Genomic DNA, 27226 nt, shown 5'->3' on the forward strand with positions numbered 1-27226 from the left:
CCCTCTGGGGGGATCCCCCCAGAGATCCACGTCTGAGATCCACCTCCCCTACAGCACATCATAGCCGGGGATCTCACAGTATCGCACTATTTCCGGTATTATTTTTACCGAAATCAGTGCGAAAGATGTGGTTGGCAGTTCAGATTTGAACAGCCAATCACATCGATCGTCGATGGGGGGTGGCGATGCCACCCCCCCTGGGGTGAAGCAAAGGTCCCCTACTGTAAGAAACAGCAGGGGACATCATTTTAAAGCCGTTGCTATGGCCACGGCAATCAAATGAACTTTAGGCCGTAAAATTACGTCCCTGGTCGTTAAGTCACGTTAAAATAGGACGTAATTTTACTGCCCGCGGTCGTGAAGGGGTTAATACTTTAGGGGAACCAAACAGAATTCTGGAGGTTTGAGGGGTTGAATAATAAATGACCCTCTGAATAAACCTTTCACAATTTAAAAAAAAAGAAGAAATACCATTCTTTCTTTTTCGCTCTATTGGGAGACCCAGACAATTGGGTGTATAGGCTATGCCTCCGGAGGCCGCACAAAGTACTACACTTAAAAGTGTTAGGCCCCTCCCCTTCTGCCAATACACCCCCCGTGCTCCCACGGGCTGCTCAGTTTTTTGCTTTGTGCGAAGGAGGTCAGACACGCACAGCACAGCTCCACAGATTAGTCAGCAGCAGCTGCTGACTAGGTCGGATGGAAGAAAAGTGGGCCCATATAGGGCCCCCAGCATGCTCCCTTCTCACCCCACTTTTGTCGGCGGTGTTGTTAAGGTTGAGGTATCCATTGCGGGTACGGCGGCTGGAGCCCACATGCTGCTTTCCTTCCCCATCCCCCTTAGGGCTCTGGGTGAAGTGGGATCTTATCGGTCTCCAGGCACTGAGACCGGGCTTCATCCACAACTCCTGTGGAGCCTGATGGATAGGAGCCGATACCGTTCAGGGACATGGCCCTGCATCTTAAAGGTACTCTGTATCCCTATTGGGAACGCGCACGGCATCACCTCAGCTTTGCTGGGTGTGCTAGTGCACCGGGGACCGCGGCGCTGACCGGGTCTATATGTGCCATTACACACTCAGCGTCGCTGAGTGTGTTTATATGTAAGGGCTACCGCACTGACCGCCGTTGCCACGGGACACTGCGGCGCGGCTGGGACTTGTAGTTCGCCGGGGACTTTCACGCGACCGCGCTTTTACGGCGGCCGCGTTTATTACTACAGTCCCCGGCTTCATTGCGGCCTAGTTTCCCTTTTTTTCTCCCGCCCTCAGCCCTGACAGGCAGGGGAAGGGCGGGACGCTGCACGGAGCGAGCAGCAATGAGGGCTGGAGTATGATTTACATGCTCCACTCCCCTCACTGTGCACAGTATGAGCGCCCGTTTCGCGCTCTTTCTAGGCCACGCCCACAGCTTCCTCAGCTTGTCAGGACGCCGCAGCCATTCCTGTCAGCTCCACCGACGCTGCAGAGAGGGACATATTCATGGGAGACCCAGACACGGTCTCTGGTGGCCTCACAACCGCTTAGGCGGCTGGTAAACAGCACATGTGGTGCTAGCCCCATGGTGCTGTATTGTATGGGTACATTGTTTGTGTACTGTATATAATTTACACTGTATGAGCACAGTTCTTTCTGGCTATATACCCTATTGTGTTACTCAGGGAAAACTATAGCATGGCGCCCATAAAAGGCAGGGGTGCCAAAACACAGGCTTATTATGTTGCCTGCGCCGCATGTAAGACCCAGCTACAGGCAGGTTCCACTGACCCTCATTGTGTACAGTGTTCGACCCCTGTGACACTTCCTCAGCCGGATCCTCTGCTAAGAGGGGCCCAGGGGGAGCCACCTGTTGACACTGTCCAGGTGACGGGGACTGAGTTTGCAGCCTTTAAGGATCAACTCTCTGAGACTATGGCTAAGATACTAGAAGCCTTGCAGTCCAGACCGGTATCTCAGCAAAGGGACTCTGTTGAATCATTGTTCCCTGACCCCCCTCAGTTGGACCAACAATGTCCTCACGGGGTATCTCATACATCCCAGATGGAGGGTTCGGACTTAGAACCTAGCCCCAGATCGTCTAAGCGAGCCCGCTTAGAATTTCCCTCGACATCATATTGTTTAGGGTCTCAGCGGGGGGATTCTCTGGTTGATGATGCGGAAACAGCTGATCAGGATTCTGATCCTGGGAGCGCTCTCAATCGTAATTCTCCAGACGGGGACGCCATAGTGAATGATCTTATTGCATCCATTCATCAGTTGCTGGATATTCTTCCCTCAGCCCCTCCGGCGGAGGAGTCTGTTTCTCAGCAGGAGAAATTTCGCTTCAGGTTCCCCAAGCGTACACAGAGTATGTTTCTAGACCACTCTGATTTCAGAGAGGCAATCCAGAATCACCATGCTTGTCCGGATAAGCGTTTCTCTAAGCGCCTTAAGGATACACGTTATCCTTTTCCCCCGGAAGTGGTTAAAGGTTGGATTCAATGTCCCAAAGTGGATCCTCCAATCTCCAGACTGGCGGCTAGATCCATACTTGCAGTGGAAGATGGGGCCTCGCTTAAAGATGCCACTGACAGGCAGATGGAGCTCTGGATGAAATCCATCTATGAAGCTATCGGAGCTTCTTTTGCCCCAGCATTCGCAGCCGTATGGGCGCTACAAGCTATATCAGCAGGTCAAGCGAAAATTGAAGCGGCCGCGCCAATTACCTTCCAGACCTCGGCAATTGCGTCTTACGCTATGAATGCTGTCCTGGACTCTGTGAGCCGTACGGCAGTTGCGACCGCCAATTCGGTAGTAGTCCGCAGGGCCTTGTGGCTACGGGAGTGGAAGGCAGATTCCGCTTCCAAAAAAGCGTTTAACCGGCTTGCCAATTTCTGGGGACAGGCTCTTTGGCGAGCGCCTGGATGAAATCATCAAACAATCCAAGGGAAAGGATACATCCTTACCCCAGCCCAAGCAGAACCTCTCCCAACAGAGGAGAGGGCAGTCGAGGTTTCGGTCCTTTCGGGGCGCGGGCAGGTCCCAATTCTCCTCGTCCAAAAGGTCTCAGAAAGAACAAAGGAACTCTGATGCATGGCGGTCTAAGTCACGTCCTAAAAAGGCCATTGGGAGCACCGCTAATAAAGCGGCTGCCTCATGACTTCTACCTCCTCTAGTAGCATCCTCGGTCGGTGGCAGGCTCTCCCGCTTTTGCGACACCTGGCTGCCACAAATAAAAGACCGCTGGGTGAGAGACATTCGGTCTCACGGTTACAAGATAGAGTTCATCTCTCGTCCCCCGACTCGATTCTTCAGGTCTTCTCCGCCTCCCGAGAGAGCCGAGGCTCTTCTGCAGGCGCTGGGCACTCTGAAGGCAGAAGGAGTGGTGGTCCCTGTTCCTCTTCATCAACAGGGCCACGGTTTTTACTCCAACTTGTTTGTGGTCCCAAAGAAGGACGGGTCTTTCCGTCCTGTCCTAGACCTGAAACTTCTCAACAAACACGTAAAGACCAGGCGGTTCCGGATGGAATCCCTTCGCTCCGTCATCGCCTCAATGTCCCAAGGAGATTTCCTTGCATCGATCGATATCAAAGATGCTTATCTCCACGTTCCGATTGCCCCAGAGCACCAGCGCTTCTTGCGCTTCGCCATAGGAAACGAACACCTGCAGTTCGTGGCACTGCCATTCGGCCTGGCAACAGCCCCGCGGGTTTTCACCAAGGTTATGGCTACTGTAGTAGCGGTCCTCCATTCTCAGGGTCACTCGGTGATCCCGTACTTGGACGATCTGTTGATCAAGGCACCCTCTCTAGAGGCATGCCAACACAGCCTCGACGCTACCCTGGAGACTCTCCAGAGTTTCGGGTAGATCATCAATTTTCCAAAGTCAAATCTGACACCGGCCCAATCGCTCACATACCTTGGCATGGAGTTTCATACCCTCTCAGCGATAGTGAAGCTTCCGCTGATCAAGCAGCGGTCACTACAGACAGGGGTACAATCTCTCCTTCAAGGCCAGTCACACCCCTTGAGGCGCCTCATGCACTTCCTGGGGAAGATGGTGGCAGCAATGGAAGCAGTCCCTTTCGCGCAGTTTCACCTGCGTCCTCTTCAATGGGACATCCTACGCAAATGGGACAGGAAGCCGACGTCCCTCGACAGGACCGTCTCCCTCTCTCAGGCGACCAAAGCTTCCCTTCGGTGGTGGCTTCTTCCCACTTCATTGTCGAAGGGGAAATCCTTCCTACCCCCATCCTGGGAAGTAGTCACGACGGACGCAAGTCTGTCAGGGTGGGGAGCGGTTTTTTCTCCACCACAGGACTCAGGGTACGTGGACCCGGCAAGAGTCCTCGCTTCAGATCAATGTTCTGGAAATTCGGGCAGTGTATCTTGCCCTGAAAGCGTTCCAGCAGTGGCTGGAAGGCAAGCAGATCCCAATTCAGTCGGACAATTCTACAGCGGTGGCATACATCAACCACCAAGGCGGCACACGCAGTCGACAAGCCTTCCAGGAAGTCCGGCGGATTTTGATGTGGGTGGAAGCCACGGCCTCCACCATATCCGCAGTTCACATCCCAGGCGTGGAAAACTGGGAAGCAGATTATCTCAGTCGCCAGGGCATGGACGCAGGGGAATGGTCCCTTCACCCGGACGTGTTTCAGGAGATCTGTTGCCGCTGGGGGGTGCCGGACGTCGACCTCATGGCGTCCCGGCACAACAACAAGGTACCAACGTTCATGGCACGGTCTCAAGATCCCAGAGCTCTGGCGGCAGACGCCTTAGTTCAGGATTGGTCGCAGTTTCAGCTCCCTTATGTGTTTCCTCCGCTGGCACTGTTGCCCAGAGTGTTACGCAAGATCAGGGCCGACTGCCGCCGCGCCATCCTCGTCGCTCCAGACTGGCCGAGGAGGTCGTGGTACCCGGATCTGTGGCATCTCACGGTCGGCCAACCGTGGGCACTACCAGACCGACCAGACTTGCTGTCTCAAGGGCCGTTTTTCCATCTGAATTCTGCGGCCCTCAACCTGACTGTGTGGCCATTGAGTCCTGGATCCTAGCGTCTTCAGGGTTATCTCAAGAAGTCATTGCCACTATGAGACAGGCTAGGAAACCAACGTCCGCCAAGATTTATCACAGGACGTGGAAAATTTTCCTGTCGTGGTGCTCTGCTCAGGGTTTTTCTCCCTGGCCATTTGAATTACCTACTTTTCTGTCCTTCCTTCAATCTGGACGGGAAAAGGGTTTGTCGCTCGGTTCCCTTAAGGGACAAGTTTCAGCGCTCTCTGTGTTTTTCCAGAAGCGCCTAGCTAGACTTCCACAGGTACGCACGTTCCTGCAGGGTGTTTGTCACATCGTTCCACCTTACAAGCGGCCGTTAGAACCCTGGGATCTAAACAGGGTGCTGATGGTTCTTCAGAAACCACCATTCGAGCCAATGAGAGATATTTCTCTCTCACGCCTTTCGCAGAAAGTGGTTTTTCTAGTAGCAGTCACTTCACTTCGGAGAGTGTCTGAGCTAGCAGCGTTGTCGTGCAAGGCCCCTTTTCTGGTTTTTCACCAGGACAAGGTGGTTCTACGTCCGGTTCCGGAGTTTCTCCCTAAGGTGGTATCCCCCTTTCATCTCAATCAGGATATTTCCTTACCCTCTATTTATCCTCATCCAGTTCACCAAGGTGAAAAGGATTTGCATTTGTTAGATCTGGTGAGAGCACTCAGACTCTACATTTCTCGTACGGCGCCTCTGCGCCTCTCGGATGCACTCTTTGTCCTTGTCGCTGGCCAGCGTAAAGGGTCACAGGCTTCCAAATCAACCCTGGCTCGGTGGATCAAGGAGCCAATTATCGAAGCTTACCGTTCGGCTGGGCTTCCGGTTCCCTCAGGGCTGAAGGCCCATTCTACCAGAGCCGTGGGAGCGTCCTGGGCTTTGAGGCACCAGGCTGCGGCTCAACAGGTGTGTCAGGCGGCTACCTAGTCGAGCCTGCACACTTTCACGAAGCACTATCAGGTGCATACCTATGCTGCGGCGGATGCCAGCCTAGGTGGACGAGTCCTTCAGGCGGCGGTTGCCCACCTGTAGGAAAGGGCCGTTTTACGGCTCTCTTACGAGGTATTATTTTACCCACCCAGGGACTGCTTTTGGACGTCCCAATTGTCTGGGTCTCCCAATAGCGAAAAAGAAGAAGGGAATTTTGTTTACTTACCGTAAATTCCTTTTCTTCTAGCTCTAATTGGGAGACCCAGCACCCGCCCCTGTTTTTTTGTGTACACATGTTGTTCATGTTGAATGGTTTCAGTTCTCCGAGTTTCCTTCGGATTGAAGTTAAACCAGTTTATAATTATTTTTTCCTCCTTCTTGCTTTTGCACCAAAACTGAGCAGCCCGTGGGAGCACGGGGGGTGTATTGGCAGAAGGGGAGGGGCCTAACACTTTTAAGTGTAGTACTTTGTGCGGCCTCCGGAGGCATAGCCTATACACCCAATTGTCTGGGTCTCCCAATTAGAGCTAGAAGAAAAGGAATTTACGGTAAGTAAACAAAATTCCCTTCTTTTTGCTGCAGTGCATTTCACACTTCCAGGCTGATCTACAGTCCAAATGTCACAATGCCAAGTTAATTCCGAATGTGTAAACCTGCTAATTCTGCAGGGGGTTGAAGACTACTTGTAGGCACTGTACGTGGCCAAAGAAGTCTTGCTTTCCTACTCTACAAACCCATAGGCCACGTGCACGCATTGAGTTATTTGGTGAGGTTTTTTTTAACCTCAGTATTTGTAAGGAAACACCAGGAGTGGGACATTCAGAGGAAAACTATAAGAGAAACATGTCACCACTTCTGTATTTTTTTTTTTACCCACTCCTGGTTTTCTCTTACAAATTCTGAGGTAGAAAACTCTCACCAAATACTCTACGTGTGCACGTGGCTTAAGGGTTTATAGATTTGGACAGCAAGACTTCATTGGCCACGTGCACACGTTTAGTATTTGGTGATTTATTTTTTTTACCTCCGCGTTTGTAACCCAAAACCAGGAGTGGAACAATCAGAGGAAAAGTATAATAGAAACACTGGCACCATGATTGCATGTTTTACCCACTCTGGCACCATGATTGCATGTTTTACCCACTCTGGCACCATGATTGCATGTTTTACCCACTCTGGCACCATGATTGCATGTTTTACCCACTCTGGCACCATGATTGCATGTTTTACCCACTCTGGCACCATGATTGCATGTTTTACCCACTCTGGCACCATGATTGCATGTTTTACCCACTCTGGCACCATGATTGCATGTTTTACCCACTCTGGCACCATGATTGCATGTTTTAGCCACTCTGGCACCATGATTGCATGTTTTACCCACTCTGGCACCATGATTGCATGTTTTACCCACTCTGGCACCATGATTGCATGTTTTGCCCACTCTGGCACCATGATTGCATGTTTTACCCACTCCTGGTTTTGGCTTACAAATACTGAGGTAAAAGACTCACCAAATACTCAATGTGTGCTCATGGCTTTACAGATCCATTATGATTTGAGCCCATTCACTTTTCTCATTTTGGTTCTCTGTTCAAAAATGCCCCAGGAAACCTCTGTGTATATGCTGCATATACCCTCATTAACCCAGCATATGCCAAGTGTCCTTTACCAAATGCAATGTGTTGGCATCACATTGGCAGGCCCTGGCTAAGCCTCTTAGCTTGATTAGGTTACCCTGAAGTGCAGATTATTTGATGCAATAATTTCTGTAACCCAGTGGTAATCTAATTTAGATTGGTAAAATCCATGCTCATGTTCCATACATCATCCTAATTCAGAAAAAATAATTTATAAGTCGCAGAAATTTGCATACTAATGACTTTAACTATTTTAAACTTGCTGTGTAATTAGGCTGTATTATTTTTGCCTCATTCATCCCTCATCCCTCATTGCCTCATTCATATGCCCAAGTATCTTATTATACTTTTTAGTAATATACCAGTCACACTGATATGATGATTACGGTTTACTAACATACACTACATGATGCATTAGTAATGATAGAAAGAAAACAAATCCACAAGTACAGTGGGGGAAAATAGTATTTAGTCAGTCACCAATTGTGTAAGTTCTCCTAGTTAAAAAGATGAGAGGCCTGTAATTGACATCATAGATAGACCACAACTATGAGAGACAAAATAAAAAAACAAATAAAAAAAATCAGCTTCTCTGATTTGGCAATTTTTTTTGCAAATTATGGTGGAAAATAAGTATTTAGTTATCTAAAAACATGCAAGATTTCTGGCTCTCACACACTTGAAACTTCTTTTAGAGACTCCTCTGTCCTCTACTATATATACTTGTTATCAGTATAAAAGACACCTTTCCACAACCTCAAACAGTCACACTCTAAACTCTGCTATGGTGAAGACCAAAGAGCTGTTGAAGGACACTAGAAACAAAAGTGTAGCCCTGCACCAGGCTGGGAAGACTGAATCTGCAATAGGCAAGCAGCTTGGTGTGATGAAATTAATTGTGGGAGCAATAATAAGAAAATGGAAGACATACAAAACCACTAATAATCTCCCTCGATCTGGGGCTCCATGGAAGATCTCACCCCGTGGGGTCAAAACGATCACAAGAATGGTGAGCAAAAATGCAAGAACCACATGGGGGGACCTAGTGAATGACCTGCATAGAGCTGGGACCACTGTAACAAAGGCTACCATCAGTAACGCACTACGCCACCAGGGACTCCGATCCTGCAGTGCCAGACGTGTTCCCCTGCTTAAGCCAATACATGTCTGGGCCCATCTGAAGTTTACTAGAGAGCATTTTGAATATCCAGAAGAGTATCTTAAGAATGCCATATGGTCTGATGAAACCAAAGTAGAACTGTTTGGTAGAAACACAACTCGTCTTGTTTGGAGGAGACAGAAGGCTGAGTTGCATCCAAAGAACACCATACCTACTGTAAAGTATGGGGGTGGCAACATCATGCTTTGGGGCTGTTTCTCTGCAAAGAGACCAGGATGACTGATCTGTCTACATGAAAGAATGAATGGGGCCATGTATCATGAGATTTTAAGTGCAAACCTCCTTCCATCAGCAAGTGCATTGAAGATGAAACATGGCTGGGTCTTTTAGCATGATAATGATCCCAAGCACACCACCAGTGCAACGAAGGAGTGGTTTCGTAAGAAGCATATGAAGGTGCTGGACTAGCCTAGTCAGTCTCCAGATCTCAACCCCAATGAAAACCTTTGGAGGGAGTTGAAAGTCTGTTGCCCAGCGACAGGCCCAAAACATCACTGTTCTAGAGGAGATCTGCATGGAGGAATGGGCCAACATACCACCAACAGTGTGTGCCAACCTTGTGAAGACTTATATAAAACCTTTGACCTCTGTCATTGCCCCCAAAGGATATATAACAAAATATTGAGATAAACTTTTGTTATTGACCAAATACTTATTTTCCACCATAATTTGCAAAAAAAAAAAATCTTGCCAAATCAGAGAAGATGATTTTCTGGATTTGTTTTCTCATTTTGTCTCTCATAGTTGTGGTCTACCTATGATGTCAATTACAGGCCTCTCTCATCTTTTTCAGTGGGAGAACTTGCACAATTGGTGGCTGAATAAATACTTTTTCTTCGGCGCTCCATTGGGAGACCCAGACGATTGGGTGTATAGCTACTGCCTCCGGAGGCCACACAAAGCATTACACTAAAAAGTGTAAGGCCCCTCCCCTTCTGGCTATACACCCCCCGTGGGATCACGGGCTGCTCAGTTTTCAAGCTTTGTGCGAAGGAGGTCAGACATCCACGCATAGCTCCACTGTTTAGTCAGCAGTAGCTGCTGACTATATCGGATGGAAGAAAAGAGGGCCCATGCTAAAGGGCCCCCAGCATGCTCCCTTCTCACCCCACTCTTGTTGGCGGTGTTTGTTAAGATTGAGGTACCCATTGCGGGTACGGAGGCTGGAGCCCACATGCTGTTTTCCTTCCCCATCCCCCTGAGGGCTCTGGTGAAGTGGGATCTTACCGGCCTCCAGGCTCTGAGGCCGGGCTCCATCCACAGACCCGGAGATCCTGCTGGATACGGAGCTGGGTACCGTCAGGGACAAGGCCCTGCAACATTCAGGTACTCTGTGTCCCCGTACAGACAGGCACAGACACACTCCAGCGTTGCTGGGTGTTCTAGTGCGCCGGGGACAGTAGCGCTGCGCGCTTGGGTTATACTCACTGCAGCTTAGCTGAGTGAGTTTATGTGTGGGGAACTACCGCGCCGGCCGCCCCCGGAGACTGCGGCGCGGCTGAGACTTGTGGTGCGCCGGGGACTTCGCGCCGACCGTGCTTTTACGACGGCAGCGCTTATAAATCTAGTCCCCGGCTTCTGCGGCCTAGTTACGTTTCGTTCCCGCCCCCAGCCCTGTCAGTCAGGGAAGGGGAGAGACGCTGTACAATAGTCAGCGCCGAGGGCTGGAGTCTTATTTACATACTCCAGCCCTCTCACTGGGCACAGTGGGACGCCAGTTTCCCGCTCTTTGTCTGCAGCACGCCCACGGCCCGCCCCTCTTCACAGGACGCCGGCAGCCATTCCTGCACGCAGTCTGAGCTGGAGAACGGACATAGCCCTGGGAGACCCAGACAGGGGATTCTGGCGACCACACACCCGCTGTTAAGCGGGCGGTAAGCAGCACCTAGGTGCTGACCCCACTAGTGCCACAGTGTTGTTTTGTGTATTTTTGTCTGTACCTATATATTGCACTGTACGGTCGCTTCTTGGCTTATACCCCTATATTGCTCTGAGGAGACAACAGCATGTCATCCGCAAAAAGCAAGGGTGCCAAGGCACAGGCTTTCTATGCTGCCTGTACCGCATGTGGGGCTGATCTACCGGCAGGTTCCACTGACCCCCATTGTGTGCAATGTTCGATCCCTGTGCCACTTCGTCAGCCGGAGTCTATGCTAGTAGTGGCCCAGGCAGAGACGCCTGTGAACCCTGCCCCGGTGACGGGGACAGAGTTTGCAGTTTTTGCTGATAAGATGTCTGTGACTATGACAAAAATTCTAGAAACTTTGCAGTCCAGGCCGGTCACTCAGACCATGGGCACTGCTGATTCAATGTTCCCCGGTCCCCCTCAGTTGGAACTAATCCGTGCTCCAAGGGGGTCCCAGGCATCACAGGCTGAAGGCTCTGACTCGGACGACAGTCCCAGGCAGCCTAAGCGAGCTCGCTGGGAGAGACCCTCGGCGTCATCACGCTGGTCAGGGTCTCAGCGAGAGGATTCTCTGTATGATGAGACAGAGCTAGGTGATCAGGAGTCTAATCCTGAGACTGCTCTCAACCTGGATACCCCTGATGGTGACGCCATGGTGAATGATCTTATAGCGGCCATCAATAGACTGCTGGATATTTCTCCTCCAGCGGAGGAGGCAGCAGCACAGCAGGAGAAATTCCATTTCAGGTATCCCAAACGTAAATTGAGTACTTTTCTGGACCACGCTGACTTCAGAGAAGCAGTCCAGAAACACCATGCTTATCCAGATAAGCGTTTCTCCAAACGTCTTAAGGATACACGTTATCCCTTTCCCCCTGACGTGGTCAAACGCTGGACCCAGTGTCCAAAGGTGGACCCCCCAATCTCCAGGCTTGCGGCTAGATCCATAGTTGCAGTGGAAGATGGGGCTTCACTTAAAGATGCCAATGACAGACAGATGGACCTTTGGTTGAAATCTGTCTATGAAGCTATCGGCGCGTCGTTTGCTCCAGCATTCGCAGCCGTGTGGGCACTCCAAGCTATTTCAGCTGGTCTGGCGCAGGTGGACTCTGTCATACGTCCATCAGTGCCGCAAGTGGCGTCCTTGACCTCGCAAATGTCTGCGTTTGCGACTTACGCTATCAATGCGGTCTTGGACTCTACCAGCCGTACGTCAATGGCGTCCGCCAACTCTGTGGTTTTACGCAGAGCCTTATGGTTAAAGGAATGGAAAGCAGATTCTGCTTCCAAAAAATGCTTAACCAGTTTGCCATTATCTCAAGACAGACTGTTTGGTGAGCAATTGGCTGAAATAATTAAACAGTCCAAGGGTAAGGACTCTTCCTTACCCCAGCCCAGATCAAGCAAACCTCAACAGTGGAGGGGACAGTCGAGGTTTCGGTCCTTTCGAGGTTCGGGCAGGGCCCAATTCTCCTCGTCCAAAAGGACTCAGAAGGAGCAGAGGAGCGCAGATTCCTGGCGGACTCACTCACGCCCAAAGAAAGCAGCCGGAGGAACCGCTTCCAAGCCGGCTGCCTCATGACTTTCGGCCTCCTCTCTCCGCATCCTCGGTCGGTGGCAGGCTCTCCCGCTTTTGCGGCATTTGGCTGCCACAGGTCAAAGACCGGTGGGTAACAGACATTTTGTCTCACGGGTACCGGATAGAGTTCAGTTCTCGTCCTCCGCCTCGGTTCTTCAGAACTTCCCCACATCCCGACCGAGCCGATGCTCTTCTGCAGGCGGTGTGCTCTCTAAGGGCAGAAGGAGTGGTGATCCCTGTTCCTCTTCAGGAACGAGGTCAAGGTTTTTACTCCAATCTGTTTGTGGTGCCAAAAAAGGACGGCTCTTTCCATCCTGTTCTGGACCTAAAACTGCTCAACAAGCACGTGAAAACCAGGCGGTTCCGGATGGAATCTCTCCGCTCCGTCATTGCCTCGATGTCTCAAGGAGATTTCCTAGCATCAATAGACATCAAGGATGCTTATCTCCACGTGCCGATTGCTCCAGAGCACCAGCGTTTTCTACGCTTCGTTATAGGAGACTAACACCTTCAGTTCGTAGCCCTGCCATTTGGTCTGGCGACAGCCCCACGGGTTTTCACCAAGGTCATGGCAGCAGTGGTAGCAGTCTTGCACTCTCAGGGACACTCGGTGATCCCTTACTTGGACGATCTACTTGTCAAGGCACCCTCTCAAGAGGCATGTCAACACAGCCTGAACGTTGCGCTGGAGACTCTCCAGACTTTCGGGTGGATCATCAACTTTTCAAAGTCAAATCTGTCACCGACCCAATCACTAACATATCTTGGCATGGAGTTTCATACTCTCTCAGCGATAGTGAAGCTTCCGATGGACAAGCAGCGTTCACTACAGACAGGGGTACACTCTCTCCTTCAAGGCCAGTCGCACCCCTTAAGACGCCTCATGCACTTCCTGGGGAAGATGGTGGCAGCAATGGAGGCAGTCCCGTTTGCGCAGTTTCATCTGCGCCCACTTCAATGGGACATTCTCCGCCAATGGGACGGGAAGTCGACGTCCTTAGACAGGAAAGTCTCCCTTTCCCAGACGGCCAAGGACTCTCTTCAATGGTGGCTTCTTCCCACCTCATTATCACAAGGAAGGTCCTTCCTACCCCCATCCTGGGCGGTGGTCACGACAGACGCGAGTCTGTCAGGGTGGGGAGCAGTTTTTCTCCACCACAGGGCTCAGGGTACGTGGACTCAGCAGGAGTCCACCCTTCAGATCAATGTTCTGGAAATCAGGGCAGTGTATCTTGCCCTACAAGCCTTCCAGCAGTGGCTGGAAGGAAAGCAGATCCGAATTCAGTCGGACAACTCCACAGCGGTGGCATACATCAACCACCAAGGCGGGACACGCAGTCGGCAAGCCTTCCAGGAAGTCCGGCGGATTCTGATGTGGGTGGAAGCCACGGCCTTCACCATATCCGCAGTTCACATCCCCGGCGTAGAAAACTGGGAAGCGGACTTCCTCAGTCGCCAGGGTATGGACGCAGGGGAATGGTCCCTTCACCCGGACGTGTTTCAGGAAATCTGTCGCCGCTGGGGAAGGCCGGACGTCGACCTAATGGCGTCCCGGCACAACAACAAGGTCCCAACTTTCATGGCACGGTCTCGCGATCACAGAGCTCTGGCGGCAGACGCCTTAGTGCAAGATTGGTCGCAGTTCCAGCTGCCCTATGTGTTTCCCCCTCTGGCACTCTTGCCCAGAGTGCTACGCAAGATCAGGTCCGATTGCCGCCGCGTCCTGCTCGTCGCCCCAGACTGGCCGAGGAGGTCGTGGTATCCGGATCTGTGGCATCTCACGGTCGGCCAACCGTGGGCGCTACCAGACCGGCCAGACTTACTGTCACAAGGGCCGTTTTTCCATCTGAATTCTACGGCCCTGAACCTGACTGTGTGGCCATTGAGTCCTGGATACTAGCATCTTCAGGATTATCTCAAGGGGTCGTGGCCACCATGAGACAGGCTAGGAAGCCCACGTCTGCTAAGATCTACCACAGAACGTGGAAGATTTTCTTATCCTGGTGCTCGGCACAGGGAGTGTCCCCCTGGCCATTTGCATTGCCTACTTTTCTTTCCTTCCTGCAATCTGGTTTGGAAAAAGGCTTATCGCTCGGCTCCCTTAAAGGGCAAGTCTCAGCGCTATCGGTATTTTTTCAAAAGCGTCTAGCATGACTTCCTCAGGTACGCACGTTCCTGCAGGGGGTTTGTCACATCGTCCCTCCGTACAAACGGCCGTTAGATCCATGGGATCTGAACAGGGTACTAGTTGCTCTCCAGAAGCCGCCCTTCGAGCCTCTGAGGGATGTTTCACTTTCTCGACTCTCACAGAAAGTGGCCTTTCTGGTAGCGGTCACGTCTCTTCGGAGGGTATCCGAGCTGGCAGCGCTGTCATCCAAAGCTCCCTTCCTGGTGTTTCACCAGGACAAGGTAGTGCTGCGCCCGATTCAGGAGTTTCTCCCTAAGGTGGTATCCTCTTTTCATCTCAATCAGGATATCTCCTTACCTTCCTTGTGTCCTCATCCAGTTCATCGGTATGAAAAGGATTTGCATTTGTTGGATCTCGTGAGAGCACTCAGAATCTACATTTCCCGCACGGCGCCCCTGCGCCGCTCGGATGCACGCTTTGTCCTTGTCGCTGGTAAGCGCAAAGGATCGCAGGCTTCCAAATCCACCCTGGCTCGATGGATCAAGGAACCAATTCTTGAAGCCTACCGTTCTGCTGGGCTTCCGGTTCCATCAGGGCTGAAGGCCCATTCTACCAGAGCCGTGGGTGCGTCCTGGGCATTACGACACCAGGCTACGGCTCAACAGGTGTGCCAGGCAGCTACCTGGTCGAGTCTGCACACTTTCACCAAACATTATCAGGTGCATACCTACGCTTCGGCGGACGCCAGCCTAGGTAGAAGAGTCCTGCAGGCGGCGGTTGCCTCCTCGTAGGGGAGGGCTGTTTTGCAGCTCTAACTTGAGGTATTAATTTACCCACCCAGGGACTGCTTTTGGACGTCCCAATCGTCTGGGTCTCCCAATGGAGCGCCGAAGAAGGGAATTTTGTTACTTACCGTAAATTCCTTTTCTTCTAGCTCCTATTGGGAGACCCAGCACCCGCCCTGTTTCCTTCGGGATTTTTGTTTTTTTCGGGTACACATGTTGTTCATGTTGAACGGTTTCAGTTCTCCGATGTTACTTCGGATTGAATTTGTTTAAACCAGTTATTGGCTTTCCTCCTTCTTGCTTTAGCACTAAAACTGAGCAGCCCGTGATCCCACGGGGGGTGTATAGCCAGAAGGGGAGGGGCCTTACACTTTTTAGTGTAATGCTTTGTGTGGCCTCCGGAGGCAGTAGCTATACACCCAATCGTCTGGGTCTCCCAATTGGAGCTAGAAGAAAAGGAATTTACGGTAAGTTCTTTCCCCCACTGTAGATCAGTTAGTAGCATAGAGTAAAGCCACACTGAATATCAAAAATGAAAATGCAGAAAAATACTGAATAAACATATTCCAAAGATGCTGTATTTTATATTTGATGAATATTCAAACACTGTGTGGCCATATCATATGTACCTGCACCTCACAATTTATTCTGGTTCATCCACAGACTAGCTACAGTAAAGTCAGAGAGATGAAATAACATTATTGAATTCCTAAAAACATTTAACCCCTTCACCCCCAGTCGATTTTGCGTTTTCAGGTTGTTGTTTTTTTTCGCTCCCCTTCTTCCGAGAGCCATAACTTTTTTTATTTTTCCATCAATCTTGCCATATGAGGGCTTGTTTTTTGCAGAATGAGTTGTACTTTTAAATGAAACCGTGAGTTTTACCATATATTGTTGTAGCAATAACAGCAAACTAATTCCAAATGCGGAAAAATTGTAAAGAAAAAAGTACATTTACATGTTTGTTTTTGAGATATTTTACTCAGTGTTCACTATATGGTAAAACTGGTGTGTTGCCGGAGATCTTTACAAGTTAGTAGACCCCAAACATGTATAGGTTTTCTTTTATCTAAGGGGTTAAAAAAAAAATCAGAATTTTGTAAAAAAAAAAAAAAAAATGTGCATGTTTTGCGCCGTTTTTTGCGACTTGTAGCAGTCTTATTTTTTGCGATCTATGGCTTAGTGACGGCTTATTTTTTTGCATCTTAAGCTGAAGTTTTTGCGTAGATGCTACGTTTTGATCTTGTGTTATTGCATTTTGCGCAGAATTTGCGCCGACCAAAAAAGTTAATTTTGGCATTTTGGAATTTTTTTTGCCATTACGCCGTTTACCGATCACATTAATTGATTTTATATTATGATAGACTGAGCATTTCTGAACGCGGTGATACCAAATGTGTGTATATTTTTTTAACCCTTCAATTTTCAATGGGGCGAATGGGGGGGGGGGGGTGATTTGAACTTTTTTTTTATATATATACTTTAATTAAAACTTTTTTTTAACTTTTTTTGTATTTTACTAGTCCCCCTAGGCGCCTATAAGGATCAGCAGTCTGATCGCTCATTATCTTCTCCCAATCAGTGCAGCACCGCTCAGATCGGGAGAAATGCTCATCTCTTGTAACCTTCTGTGCTCTGCTGCTTGTTTCAGGACCTGAGTCATATGAGCTACAGGAGTCCTCACATGACCCTGTGCTACCATGACAACCATCGGATCCACGTGATCACGTCACATGACTTTTGGTGGAGGCCGGTGAGCATGCGATTACTTCGATCGCAATTACAATGGCGCTGTCATATTTTAATAGCACCATTTAAGGGGTTAACGGGTATGGGTGGATAGCGATTCCACTCGTTCAAGCCAGGCACACATGTCAGCTGTACAAATCAGGTGACAAGTGCACTGTTTGCCGACGGCTCCCCGCGGCAACTGGTGGAGATTAACGTTCTGACCGCAGGGATGTAATATTACTGCCCACGGTCGTTAAGGCGTTAATTAGCATGTCGCAATTGTTTTGTGTACAGTGGTAATTATTATAGAATTAATATGGCTGTCAGCATGGGTGAGCGCCTGTGAGCAAGTACTGGAGAAGCTCCATTGCTGGGGTCTTCAGATACTTATATTATCATTCAGGACTACGGGTCACACAGAAGTGTGAGTGGCCTCGTCTTGCCTTGCACCCCTGGTGTCTCCAGTAGTATTAGTGGAGCACATCTCCTGACATATGAAGGAGGGAAGTGCTTCCTACTGCACATGCTCACAGACTCCTGTCGTAACAGACTAGGACTGTGGCGACCATTATATTTCTAATATTGGCTTCCTACACAAAACTATTATGATTTGGTAGTTAAATGTATTTAGAAATTCAATTTTATAGACATCATTTTCAGTATTTTTTTTTTTTTTCTATTTCTGGACAGCCCCTACAAAGTTGTCATTAGTAGTACAGGATTGTTTAGAATTTATATATGGTTAAATAAAATATTAGTCCCCTTCTTGCTCTGATATTTCTGTATAGCTATTTTGTGTCCACACAATCCCCATCGGAAATGGGTCTGATGGTCAGTATCAAAGATCACCCTGACCCAAACGTTTATTCCTGTAACCACAATGACTAGTACTAATCTGTGGTATGCTCGAAGTGATGGGTCTTGCTGTGCCCTTTGTCTGTTAGCCCAGCTATCAAGACCCCAAGGTTGGGCAACATGAGTATGGTATTTTCTTTTTCGCTCCTAATTGGGAGACCCAGACAATTGGGTGTATAGCTACTGCCTCCGGAGGCCACACAAAGTATTACACTTAAAAGTGTAAGGCCCCTCCCCTTCTGGCTATACACCCTCCCGTGGGATCACGGGCTCCTCAGTTTTCATGCTTTGTGCGAAGGAGGCACACATACACGCATAGCTCCACTGTTTAGTCAGCAGCAGCTGCTGACTATGTCGGATGGAAGAAAAGAGGGCCCATATGGGGCCCCCAGCATGCTCCCTTCTCACCCCACTTTTGTCGGCGGTGTTTGTTAAGGTTGAGGTACCCATTGCGGGTACAGAGGCTGGAGCCCACATGCTGCATCCTTCCCCATCCCCCTTAGGGCTCTGGGTGAAGTGGGATTTACCGGTCTCCTGGCACAGAGACCGTGCTCCGTCCACAGCCCCTGGGGAATCTGCTGGATATGGAGCGGAGTATCGTCAGGGACAGGGCCCTGCTACGACAAGGTACTCTGTGTCCCCGTACAGTCCGCGCGCACACTGCAGCATTGCTGGGTGTGTTAGTGCGCCGGGGACAACAGCGCTGCGCGCTGGTGCCATTCCTATCTACAGCTTTGCTGAGAGGGGACATGTATTGAAACTGCCGCGCGGCCACTGTTATCAGCGCTGCGGCGCGGCTGGGACTTGTGGTGCGCCGGGGACTTCCGCGCTGGCCGTGCATATATCACGGCCGCGCTTATTACTCGAGTCCCCGGCTTTCTGCGGCCTAGTTTCGTTTCGTTCCCGCCCCCAGGCCTGCCAGTCAGGGGAAGGGCGGGACGCTGTACAGAACGTCAGCGCAGAGGGCTGGAGTCTGCTTTGCATACTCCAGCCCTCACACTGGGCACAGTGGGACGCCAGTTTCCCGCACTTTGTTTGAGGCACGCCCACGATCCCTCTCTTCACAGGACGCCGGCAGCCATTCCTGTGTGCAGTCTGAGCTGGAGAAAGGAGACTGGGAGACCCAGACACGGGATTCTGGTGCCCACACACCCGCTTTTCAGCGGGCGGTAAGCTGCCCTCAAGGGCTGACCCCACTGGTGCCGAAGTGTATATTGTATTTTATGCTTGCAGCTTTACATTGCACTGTACGGTCGCTGGGGATCCTCTGCTATATACCCTCCTAGATTCTCAGAGGACACAACAGCATGTCGACCGCAAAAAGCAAAGGTGCCAAGGCACAGGCTTTCTATGCTGCTTGTACCGCTTGTGGGGCTGTTCTACCGGCAGGTTCCACTGACCCCCACTGTGTGCAGTGCTCAGCCCCTGTGGCACTTGCTCGGCCGGGGCCTCTGCTGGAGGAGACCCAGGCAGAACCTCCTGTAAATACTGTCCAGGTGACAGGGACGGAGTTTGCAGTCTTTGCTGACAGATTGTCTGTGACTATGACTAAAATTCTTGAAACATTGCAGTCTAGACCAGTACCTCAGGCCATGGACACTGTTAACTCATTGCTCCCTGGTCCCCCTCAGTCGGAACAGCTCCGGGATCCGGGGGTGTCTCTTGCATCCCAGGGTGATGGCTCTGACACGGACGACAGTCCCAGACAGCCTAAACGAGCTCGCTATGAGCGGCCCTCGACTTCATCACACTGGTCAGGGTCCCAGCAGGAGGACTCTCTGTATGATGAGGTGGAGATGGCTGATCAGGATTCTGATCCTGAGACCGCTCTCAATTTGGATACACCAGATGGTGACGCCATAGTGAATGATCTTATAGCGTCCATCAATAAAATGTTGGACATTTCTCCCCCTGCTCCTCCTGTGGAGGAGACGGCTTCACAGCAGGAGAAATTCCATTTCAGGTATCCCAAGCGTAAATTAAGTGTTTTTCTGGACCACTCTGACTTTAGAGAAGCAATCCAGAAACACCACGCTTATCCGGATAAGCGTTTTTCCAAGCGGCTTAAGGATACACGGTATCCTTTTCCCCCAGACGTGGTCAAGGGCTTGACCCAGTGTCCCAAGGTGGATCCTCCAATCTCCAGGCTCGCAGCTAGATCCTTAGTTGCAGTGGAAGATGGGGCGGCACTTAAAGATGCCACTGACAGGCAGATGGAGCTCTGGTTGAAATCCATCTATGAAGCTATCGGCGCGTCGTTTGCTCCAGCATTCGCAGCCGTATGGGCACTCCAAGCTATTTCAGCTGGTCTTACACAGATGGACACGGTCACACGTACATCTGCTCCGCAGGTGGCACCCTTAACCTCTCAAATGTCTGCATTTGCGTCTTACGCGATCAATGCTGTCCTAGACTCTACGAGCCGTACGGCAGTGGCGTCCGCCAACTCCGTAGTTTTACGCAGAGCCTTGTGGTTAAGAGAATGGAAGGCAGATTCTGCTTCCAAAAAGTGTTTAACCAGTTTGCCATTTTCTCGTGACCGACTGTTTGGGGAGCGCTTAGATGAAATCATTAAACACTCCAAGGGTAAAGATTCATCTTTACCTCAGCCCAGACAAAATAAACCCCAACAGAGGAGAGGACAGTCGGGGTTTCGGTCCTTTCGAGGCTCAGGCAGGTCCCAATTCTCCTCGTCCAAAAGGACTCAAAAGGATCAGAGGAGCTCAGATTCTTGGCGAACTCAGTCACGGCCAAAAAAGACAGCCGGAAGACCCGCTTCCAAGGCGGCTTCCACATGACTTTCGGCCTCCTCTCTCCGCATCCTCGGTCGGTGGCAGGCTCTCCCGCTTTGGCGACATTTGGCTGCCACAGGTCACAGACCGTTGGGTGAGAGACATTCTGTCTCACGGGTACAGGATAGAGTTCAGCTCTCGTCCTCCAACTCGCTTCTTCAGAACTTCTCCACCTCCCGACCGAGCCGATGCTCTGCGGCTAGCGGTGTCCACTCTAAAAGCGGAAGGAGTGGTGACCCCCGTTCCTCTTCTGGAACAAGGTCACGGTTTTTACTCCAATTTGTTTGTGGTGCCAAAAAAGGACGGGTCTTTCCGTCCTGTTCTGGACCTAAAACTGCTCAACAAGCATGTGAAAACCAGGCGGTTCCGGATGGAATCCCTCCGTTCCGTCATCGCCTCAATGTCTCAAGGAGATTTCCTAGCATCAATAGACATCAAAGATGCTTATCTCCACGTGCCGATTGCTCCAGAGCACCAGCGTTTTCTACGCTTCGTTATAGGAGACGAACACCTTCAGTTCGTAGCCCTGCCTTTCGGTTTGGCGACAGCTCCAAGGGTCTTCACCAAGGTCATGGCAGCAGTAGTAGCAGTCCTGCACTCTCAGGGTCACTCGGTGATCCCTTATTTGGACGATCTACTTGTCAAGGCACCCTCTCAAGAGGCATGCCAAAACAGCCTGAACGTTGCGCTGGAGACTCTCCAGAGTTTCGGGTGGATCATCAACTTTTCAAAGTCAAATCTCACCCCGACCCAATCGATAACATACCTTGGCATGGAGTTTCATACTCTCTCAGCGACAGTGATGCTTCCGCTGGACAAACAGCGTTCACTACAGACAGGGGTGCAATCTCTCCTTCAAGGCCAGTCACACCCCTTGAGACGCCTCATGCACTTCCTAGGGAAGATGGTTGCAGCAATGGAGGCAGTCCCTTTCGCGCAGTTTCATCTGCGTCCACTACAATGGGACATTCTCCGTCAATGGGACGGGAAGTCGACGTCCCTCGACAGGAACGTCTCCCTTTCTCAGGCGGCCAAGGAATCTCTTCAGTGGTGGCTTCTTCCCACCTCATTGTCAAAGGGAAAGTCCTTCCTACCCCCATCCTGGGCGGTGGTCACGACGGACGCGAGCCTGTCAGGGTGGGGAGCGGTTTTTCTCCACCACAGGGCTCAGGGTACGTGGACTCAGCAAGAGTCCACCCTTCAGATCAATGTTCTAGAAATCAGAGCAGTGTATCTTGCCCTACAAGCCTTCCAGCAGTGGCTGGAAGGCAAGCAGATCCGAATTCAGTCGGACAACTCCACAGCGGTAGCATACATCAACCACCAAGGTGGCACACGCAGTCGGCAAGCCTTCCAGGAAGTCCAACGGATTCTAACGTGGGTGGAAGACACGGCTTCCACCATTTCCGCAGTTCACATCCCAGGCGTGGAAAACTGGGAAGCAGACTTCCTCAGTCGCCAGGGTATGGACGCAGGGGAATGGTCCCTTCACCCGGACGTGTTTCAGGAGATCTGTCGCCGCTGGGGGATGCCGGACGTCGACCTGATGGCGTCACGGTACAACAACAAGGTCCCGGTTTTCATGGCACGGTCTCACGATCACCGAGCTCTGGCGGCAGACGCCTTAGTTCAAGATTGGTCGCAATTCCGACTACCTTATGTGTTCCCACCTCTGGCATTGTTACCCAGAGTGCTGCGCAAGATCAGGGCCGACTGCCGTCGCGCCATCCTCGTCGCTCCAGACTGGCCGAGGAGATCGTGGTACCCAGATCTGTGGCACCTCACGGTAGGCCAACCATGGGCACTACCAGAACGACCAGACTTGCTATCTCAAGGGCCGTTTTTCCACCTGAATTCTGCGGCCCTGAACCTGACTGTGTGGCCATTGAGTCCTGGATCCTAGCGTCTTCAGGATTATCTGGAAATGTTATTACCACCATGAGGCAGGCTAGAAAACCATCCTCCGCCAAGATCTACCACAGGACGTGGAAGATATTCTTATCTTGGTGCGCGGCTCAGGGAGTTCCTCCCTGGCCTTTTGCATTGCCTACTTTTCTTTCCTTCCTGCAATCCGGGTTGGAAAAAGGTTTGTCGCTCAGCTCCCTTAAAGGACAAGTCTCAGCGCTATCTGTATTTTTTCAGAAACGCCTAGCACGACTTACTCAGGTGCGCACGTTCCTGCAAGGAGTTGGTCATATCGTCCCTCCTTACAAGCGGCCGTTAGAGCCCTGGGATCTGAACAGGGTTCTAATTGCTCTCCAGAAGCCGCCTTTCGAGCCTATGAAGGATGTTTCCCTTTCTCGTCTTTCACAGAAAGTGGCTTTTCTTGTGGCGGTCACGTCTCTTCGGAGAGTGTCCGAGCTAGCGGCGCTATCATGCAAATCTCCCTTCCTGGTGTTTCACCAGGACAAGGTGGTTCTACGCCCGGTTCCTGAGTTTCTCCCTAAGGTGGTATCCCCCTTTCATCTCAATCAGGATGTCACATTACCTTCCTTGTGTCCTCATCCAGTTCATCAATTTGAGAAAGGTTTGCATTTGTTGGATCTAGTCAGAGCACTCAGGATCTACATTTTCCGCACGGCGCCCTTACGCCGCTCGGATGCACTCTTTGTCCTTGTCGCTGGTCAGCGTAAAGGGTCGCAAGCTTCCAAATCCACCCTGGCTCGGTGGATCAAGGAACCAATTCTTGAAACCTACCGTTCTGCGGGGCTTCCGGTTCCTTCAGGGCTGAAGGCCCATTCTACCAGAGCCGTGGGTGCGTCCTGGGCATTACGGCACCAGGCTACGGCTCAGCAGGTGTGCCAGGCGGCTACCTGGTCGAGTCTGCACACCTTTACCAAGCATTATCAGGTGCATACCTACGCTTCGGCGGACGCCAGCCTAGGTAGACAAGTCCTTCAGGCGGCGGTTGCCCACCTGTAGGACAGGGCTGTTTGACGGCCCTATCACGAGGTATTCTTTTACCCACCCAGGGACTGCTTTTGGACGTCCCAATTGTCTGGGTCTCCCAATTAGGAGCGAAAAAGAAGGGAATTTTGTTTACTTACCATAAATTCCTTTTCTTCTAGCTCCAATTGGGAGACCCAGCACCCGCCCTGTTTTCTTAGGGATTTTTGGTTTTTTCGAGTACACATGTTGTTCATGTTGATTGGTTTCAGTTCTCCGATGTTTCTTCGGATTGAATTTGTCTTTAAACCTGTTATTGGCTTTCCTTCTTCTTGCTTTTGCACTAAAACTGAGGAGCCCGTGATCCCACGGGAGGGTGTATAGCCAGAAGGGGAGGGGCCTTACACTTTTAAGTGTAATACTTTGTGTGGCCTCCGGAGGCAGTAGCTATACACCCAATTGTCTGGGTCTCCCAATTGGAGCTAGAAGAAAAGGAATTTACGGTAAGTAAACAAAATTCCCTTCTTTATATACAGTGTGTCCACCCATATCCTGTCTACCCCCATTAACTTGAGAACGGTGGCAGCTATAGGTATAGAAGTGGTGTCTAGGTATAGTAAAGTAGCCGTGCGCTACACAATGAAACCACCTATCGCGCCACCTGGTGGAAAACAACGGAGTTAGCATTTTTTATCTCAAACAGAACGAGATACAGAAAAAAAGTGAATTACAAAGTTGTAGGGCATCATCAATTCAATACTAATCGACACCTTGCATACAGAAATGCTATGGTATGAAACTCATGACCCCCACCCCACCCCCCCCTAAAACATTGAATGCTGGTCACGCATATGGCGCTCATTTAATGTTGATGCTCACAGTTGCCACCGTCAGCTGCAATGCACATCTGGATTCTGGACAGCATACTGCGTCTTGCCGCACGTTGTGCAATATGGTAGGTGACACGATTGCACAAGCATCTGTGATACGTCGTCGTAGGTCCTGCAATGTTGGTGGAGGGGTCTCATATACCTGCGGTTTGATGTGACCTCACAGAAAGAAGTCCAATGGGGTCAGGTCAGATGAGCGTGGAGGCCACTCCATTCAGCCACCATACCCAATGACTTGTAGGAAGGTCTCCATGAGGTATCGCTTCACGTTCACAGCCTTGTGAGTTTTACACGTTCTAATCATAGCATTTCTGTATGCAAGGTGTTGATTCGTATTGAATTGATGATGCCCTACAACTTTGTAATTCACTTTTCTTCTCTATCTCGTTACGTTTTCGAAATAAAAATGCTAACTCCGTTGTTTTCCACCAGGTGGCGCTATAGGTGGTTTCATTGCGTAGTGCATGGCTACTTTACTATACCTAGACACCACTTCTATGCCTATAGCTGCCGCCATTCTCAAGTTAATGGCGGTGGACAGGATATGGGTGGACACACTGAATACATGCAATAAAGTAATGTCCTATCAAAATGACAATATACATTTTAATATATTTCTATACTTCATCATAGAGAAAATTCCTTAAAAGAATATAAAAAAAATATTCAAAATGCACAAAATTATAAAAAATGAATGACGCAGCATACAAAATACAAATATATGCTCATCTAATATGGAGAAAGCCATGGTGGAATTTGCTTTGTTTTATACCTTTTGCCAATATGAAAAAAATCATAGATATTAAACCCTTCAATGTATGTGAATGAAAGTTCAGACAAAAGCTGTGGCAGACTGACTGCAAGGAGGAAGGAATAACCCTGAATCTGCGTTTATGTAATATGGAGGTGTGCAGGAATCTTATACATTAATTTCTATTGAAGACCCCCTTTCCATCTTTCTCAGCTACCCACGAGACGTGCAGCAGGAGCTGGTGCAGAATGTGTTCCTGACGGGTGGCAATGTTATGTATCCAGGAATAAAGGCGCGGATTGAGAAGGAGCTGCTCCAGATGAGGCCTTTTGGTTCCACGTTCCATGTACGATCACTTGTCTTCCAAATCCTCATTGTTGTACTTTTTCCAACTTAGTAGAGAATGTTGAGGCCATTAAAACCCAACCTCACTTCTTTTGGATTATATTGATCATATTATGTTTCCATACTGCATGTCATTCTGTTTTCTTGTATTGATTTGCACAGGTGTCATTGGCCTCCCACCCTGGCCTGGATGCATGGCAGGGTGCCTCAGAATGGGCCCTTCAGAACCTGGAAACAGATGAGGGCTGGATAAGTCGAAAAGAGTATGAAGAGATGGGAGGAGAGTACCTGAAAGAACATGTGGCATCCAACCGGTACACAGCCATTCGATTGCCTAAACCTGCTGCCCGTACCATGACTGGAGCCAACAGTCAGGAGCCAGAGACTGCTCCACAGAGTCAGACAGGTGCTGCTCTGTTATAGGGTAATAATGCTGTACATATATTGAACCTTGCACGTAAGAGACTCTGCAACCTGATTAGCAGGCCCTGTTATTTCATGGATTGCTGGATCTAATAGATTTCAGTATGACAGCTCCTTAAAGACGTTTACCACTTTCCCTTGAAATCTCTGAAACCCCATAACCAGGTGTGTGCTTGTATAGAAACCCTTATCCCCTTTATTTCTTACCACAATGCCCAGATACTCTACAGCCTGTAGGTCCAGCATATAAACCGTAGACACCATGTTTATACTTGTCAAGATGGCAGCGGTCCCGTGATTAACCCCCATGACTGCGTCTATGGTTGTGCCTTTTTCTACACGGATGCCTGTACGCTTGTGCAGAAAAATCAGAATCTACTTTATCTGGACATGTATTGAAATGTCAGAGCATTGGCACAAATTAGGGCACAGCTAAGGAAGTGCCACATGGGTAAATCACATGCAAAGGTGAGCACTATGGATGTGATGGTTCTCAGGTCCATGAGTGGTAAAGATCCTAAAACTGGAGCATTGAGGTAAAAAATGAGTGGGATTATAATATTCTGAACTTTTGTGAGCGTATACACCAGTTCATGGACTTTAAGAGGTTTTTATCAAAAAGTGGAAAGCCCCTTTAAGTAACACTGAGTCCTATACATGTTAGGCATTTTTCTAGTTTTTTATTTATATTTATTTTTGTAATAAAATATGAAACCATCTGAAAACCTCAGTAAGTCTTTATAGTGTCATTTCTCACACCAATCAAATATCTCTAGGTTGAGCATATATACAAACACAAGGGCCAATTTCATGGAAATCTCAGTACTGTAACTGTGTATTTATAAGGGTTGTCCCACACATAAAAATATATTTTAATACATTGATCTTGAAATCATAATAAGTTGAACAATTCGATGTGTTTTTAAAAAAAAAAAAAAGTTCCTGTGCTGAGATAATCTTATATATGCGCCCCTGCTATGTACTGTGTAATGGCGGTATCTGATCATACTGGGACATGGTCTGATCATACCACATCTCCTGGATCAGGAAAGAAGTAAAAAAGTATACAGTCAGGAAAGCACGGGATCACAGTTGATTATTTCTGTGAGATAAAACATTGTTTTAATCAGGCAGGGAAATGTTTTATCTCACAGAAAGCACACATAGAAGCAATGGGTGAAGCTACAGCAAACAATTGAATAGGAGCGTATAACTAATTATATAAAAAGAGGAAATTACCAAAATATAACCATCTAAAATAAAACATGGCTTGGCACTTTAGAAAAAAGAAAAAAAAAAATCTTCATATAGTGCTAATACTTATTAAAGTATAATTTCATTAAATAGAAAAAAAAGTAAAAGACTTAATGTGAGCCCTCCAAT

General features: G+C 49.5%; 1 protein-coding gene across 1 annotated transcript in view; it reads left to right on the forward strand.

Moving 5' to 3' along the window:
- Positions 1–26573, forward strand: part of ACTR5 (actin related protein 5) — a 48779-nt gene extending 22206 nt beyond the window's left edge. The window contains 2 exon segments of the mRNA XM_075349857.1: positions 25289–25421; positions 25583–26573. Of these exon segments, the coding sequence (XP_075205972.1) occupies positions 25289–25421; positions 25583–25843 (394 nt within the window). The 3' untranslated portion in view covers positions 25844–26573.
- The last annotated feature ends 653 nt before the right edge of the window (positions 26574–27226 follow it).

This window comes from Anomaloglossus baeobatrachus, chromosome 5 (genome assembly GCF_048569485.1).
Source record: "Anomaloglossus baeobatrachus isolate aAnoBae1 chromosome 5, aAnoBae1.hap1, whole genome shotgun sequence".
NCBI classification, from domain to species: Eukaryota; Metazoa; Chordata; class Amphibia; order Anura; family Aromobatidae; genus Anomaloglossus; species Anomaloglossus baeobatrachus.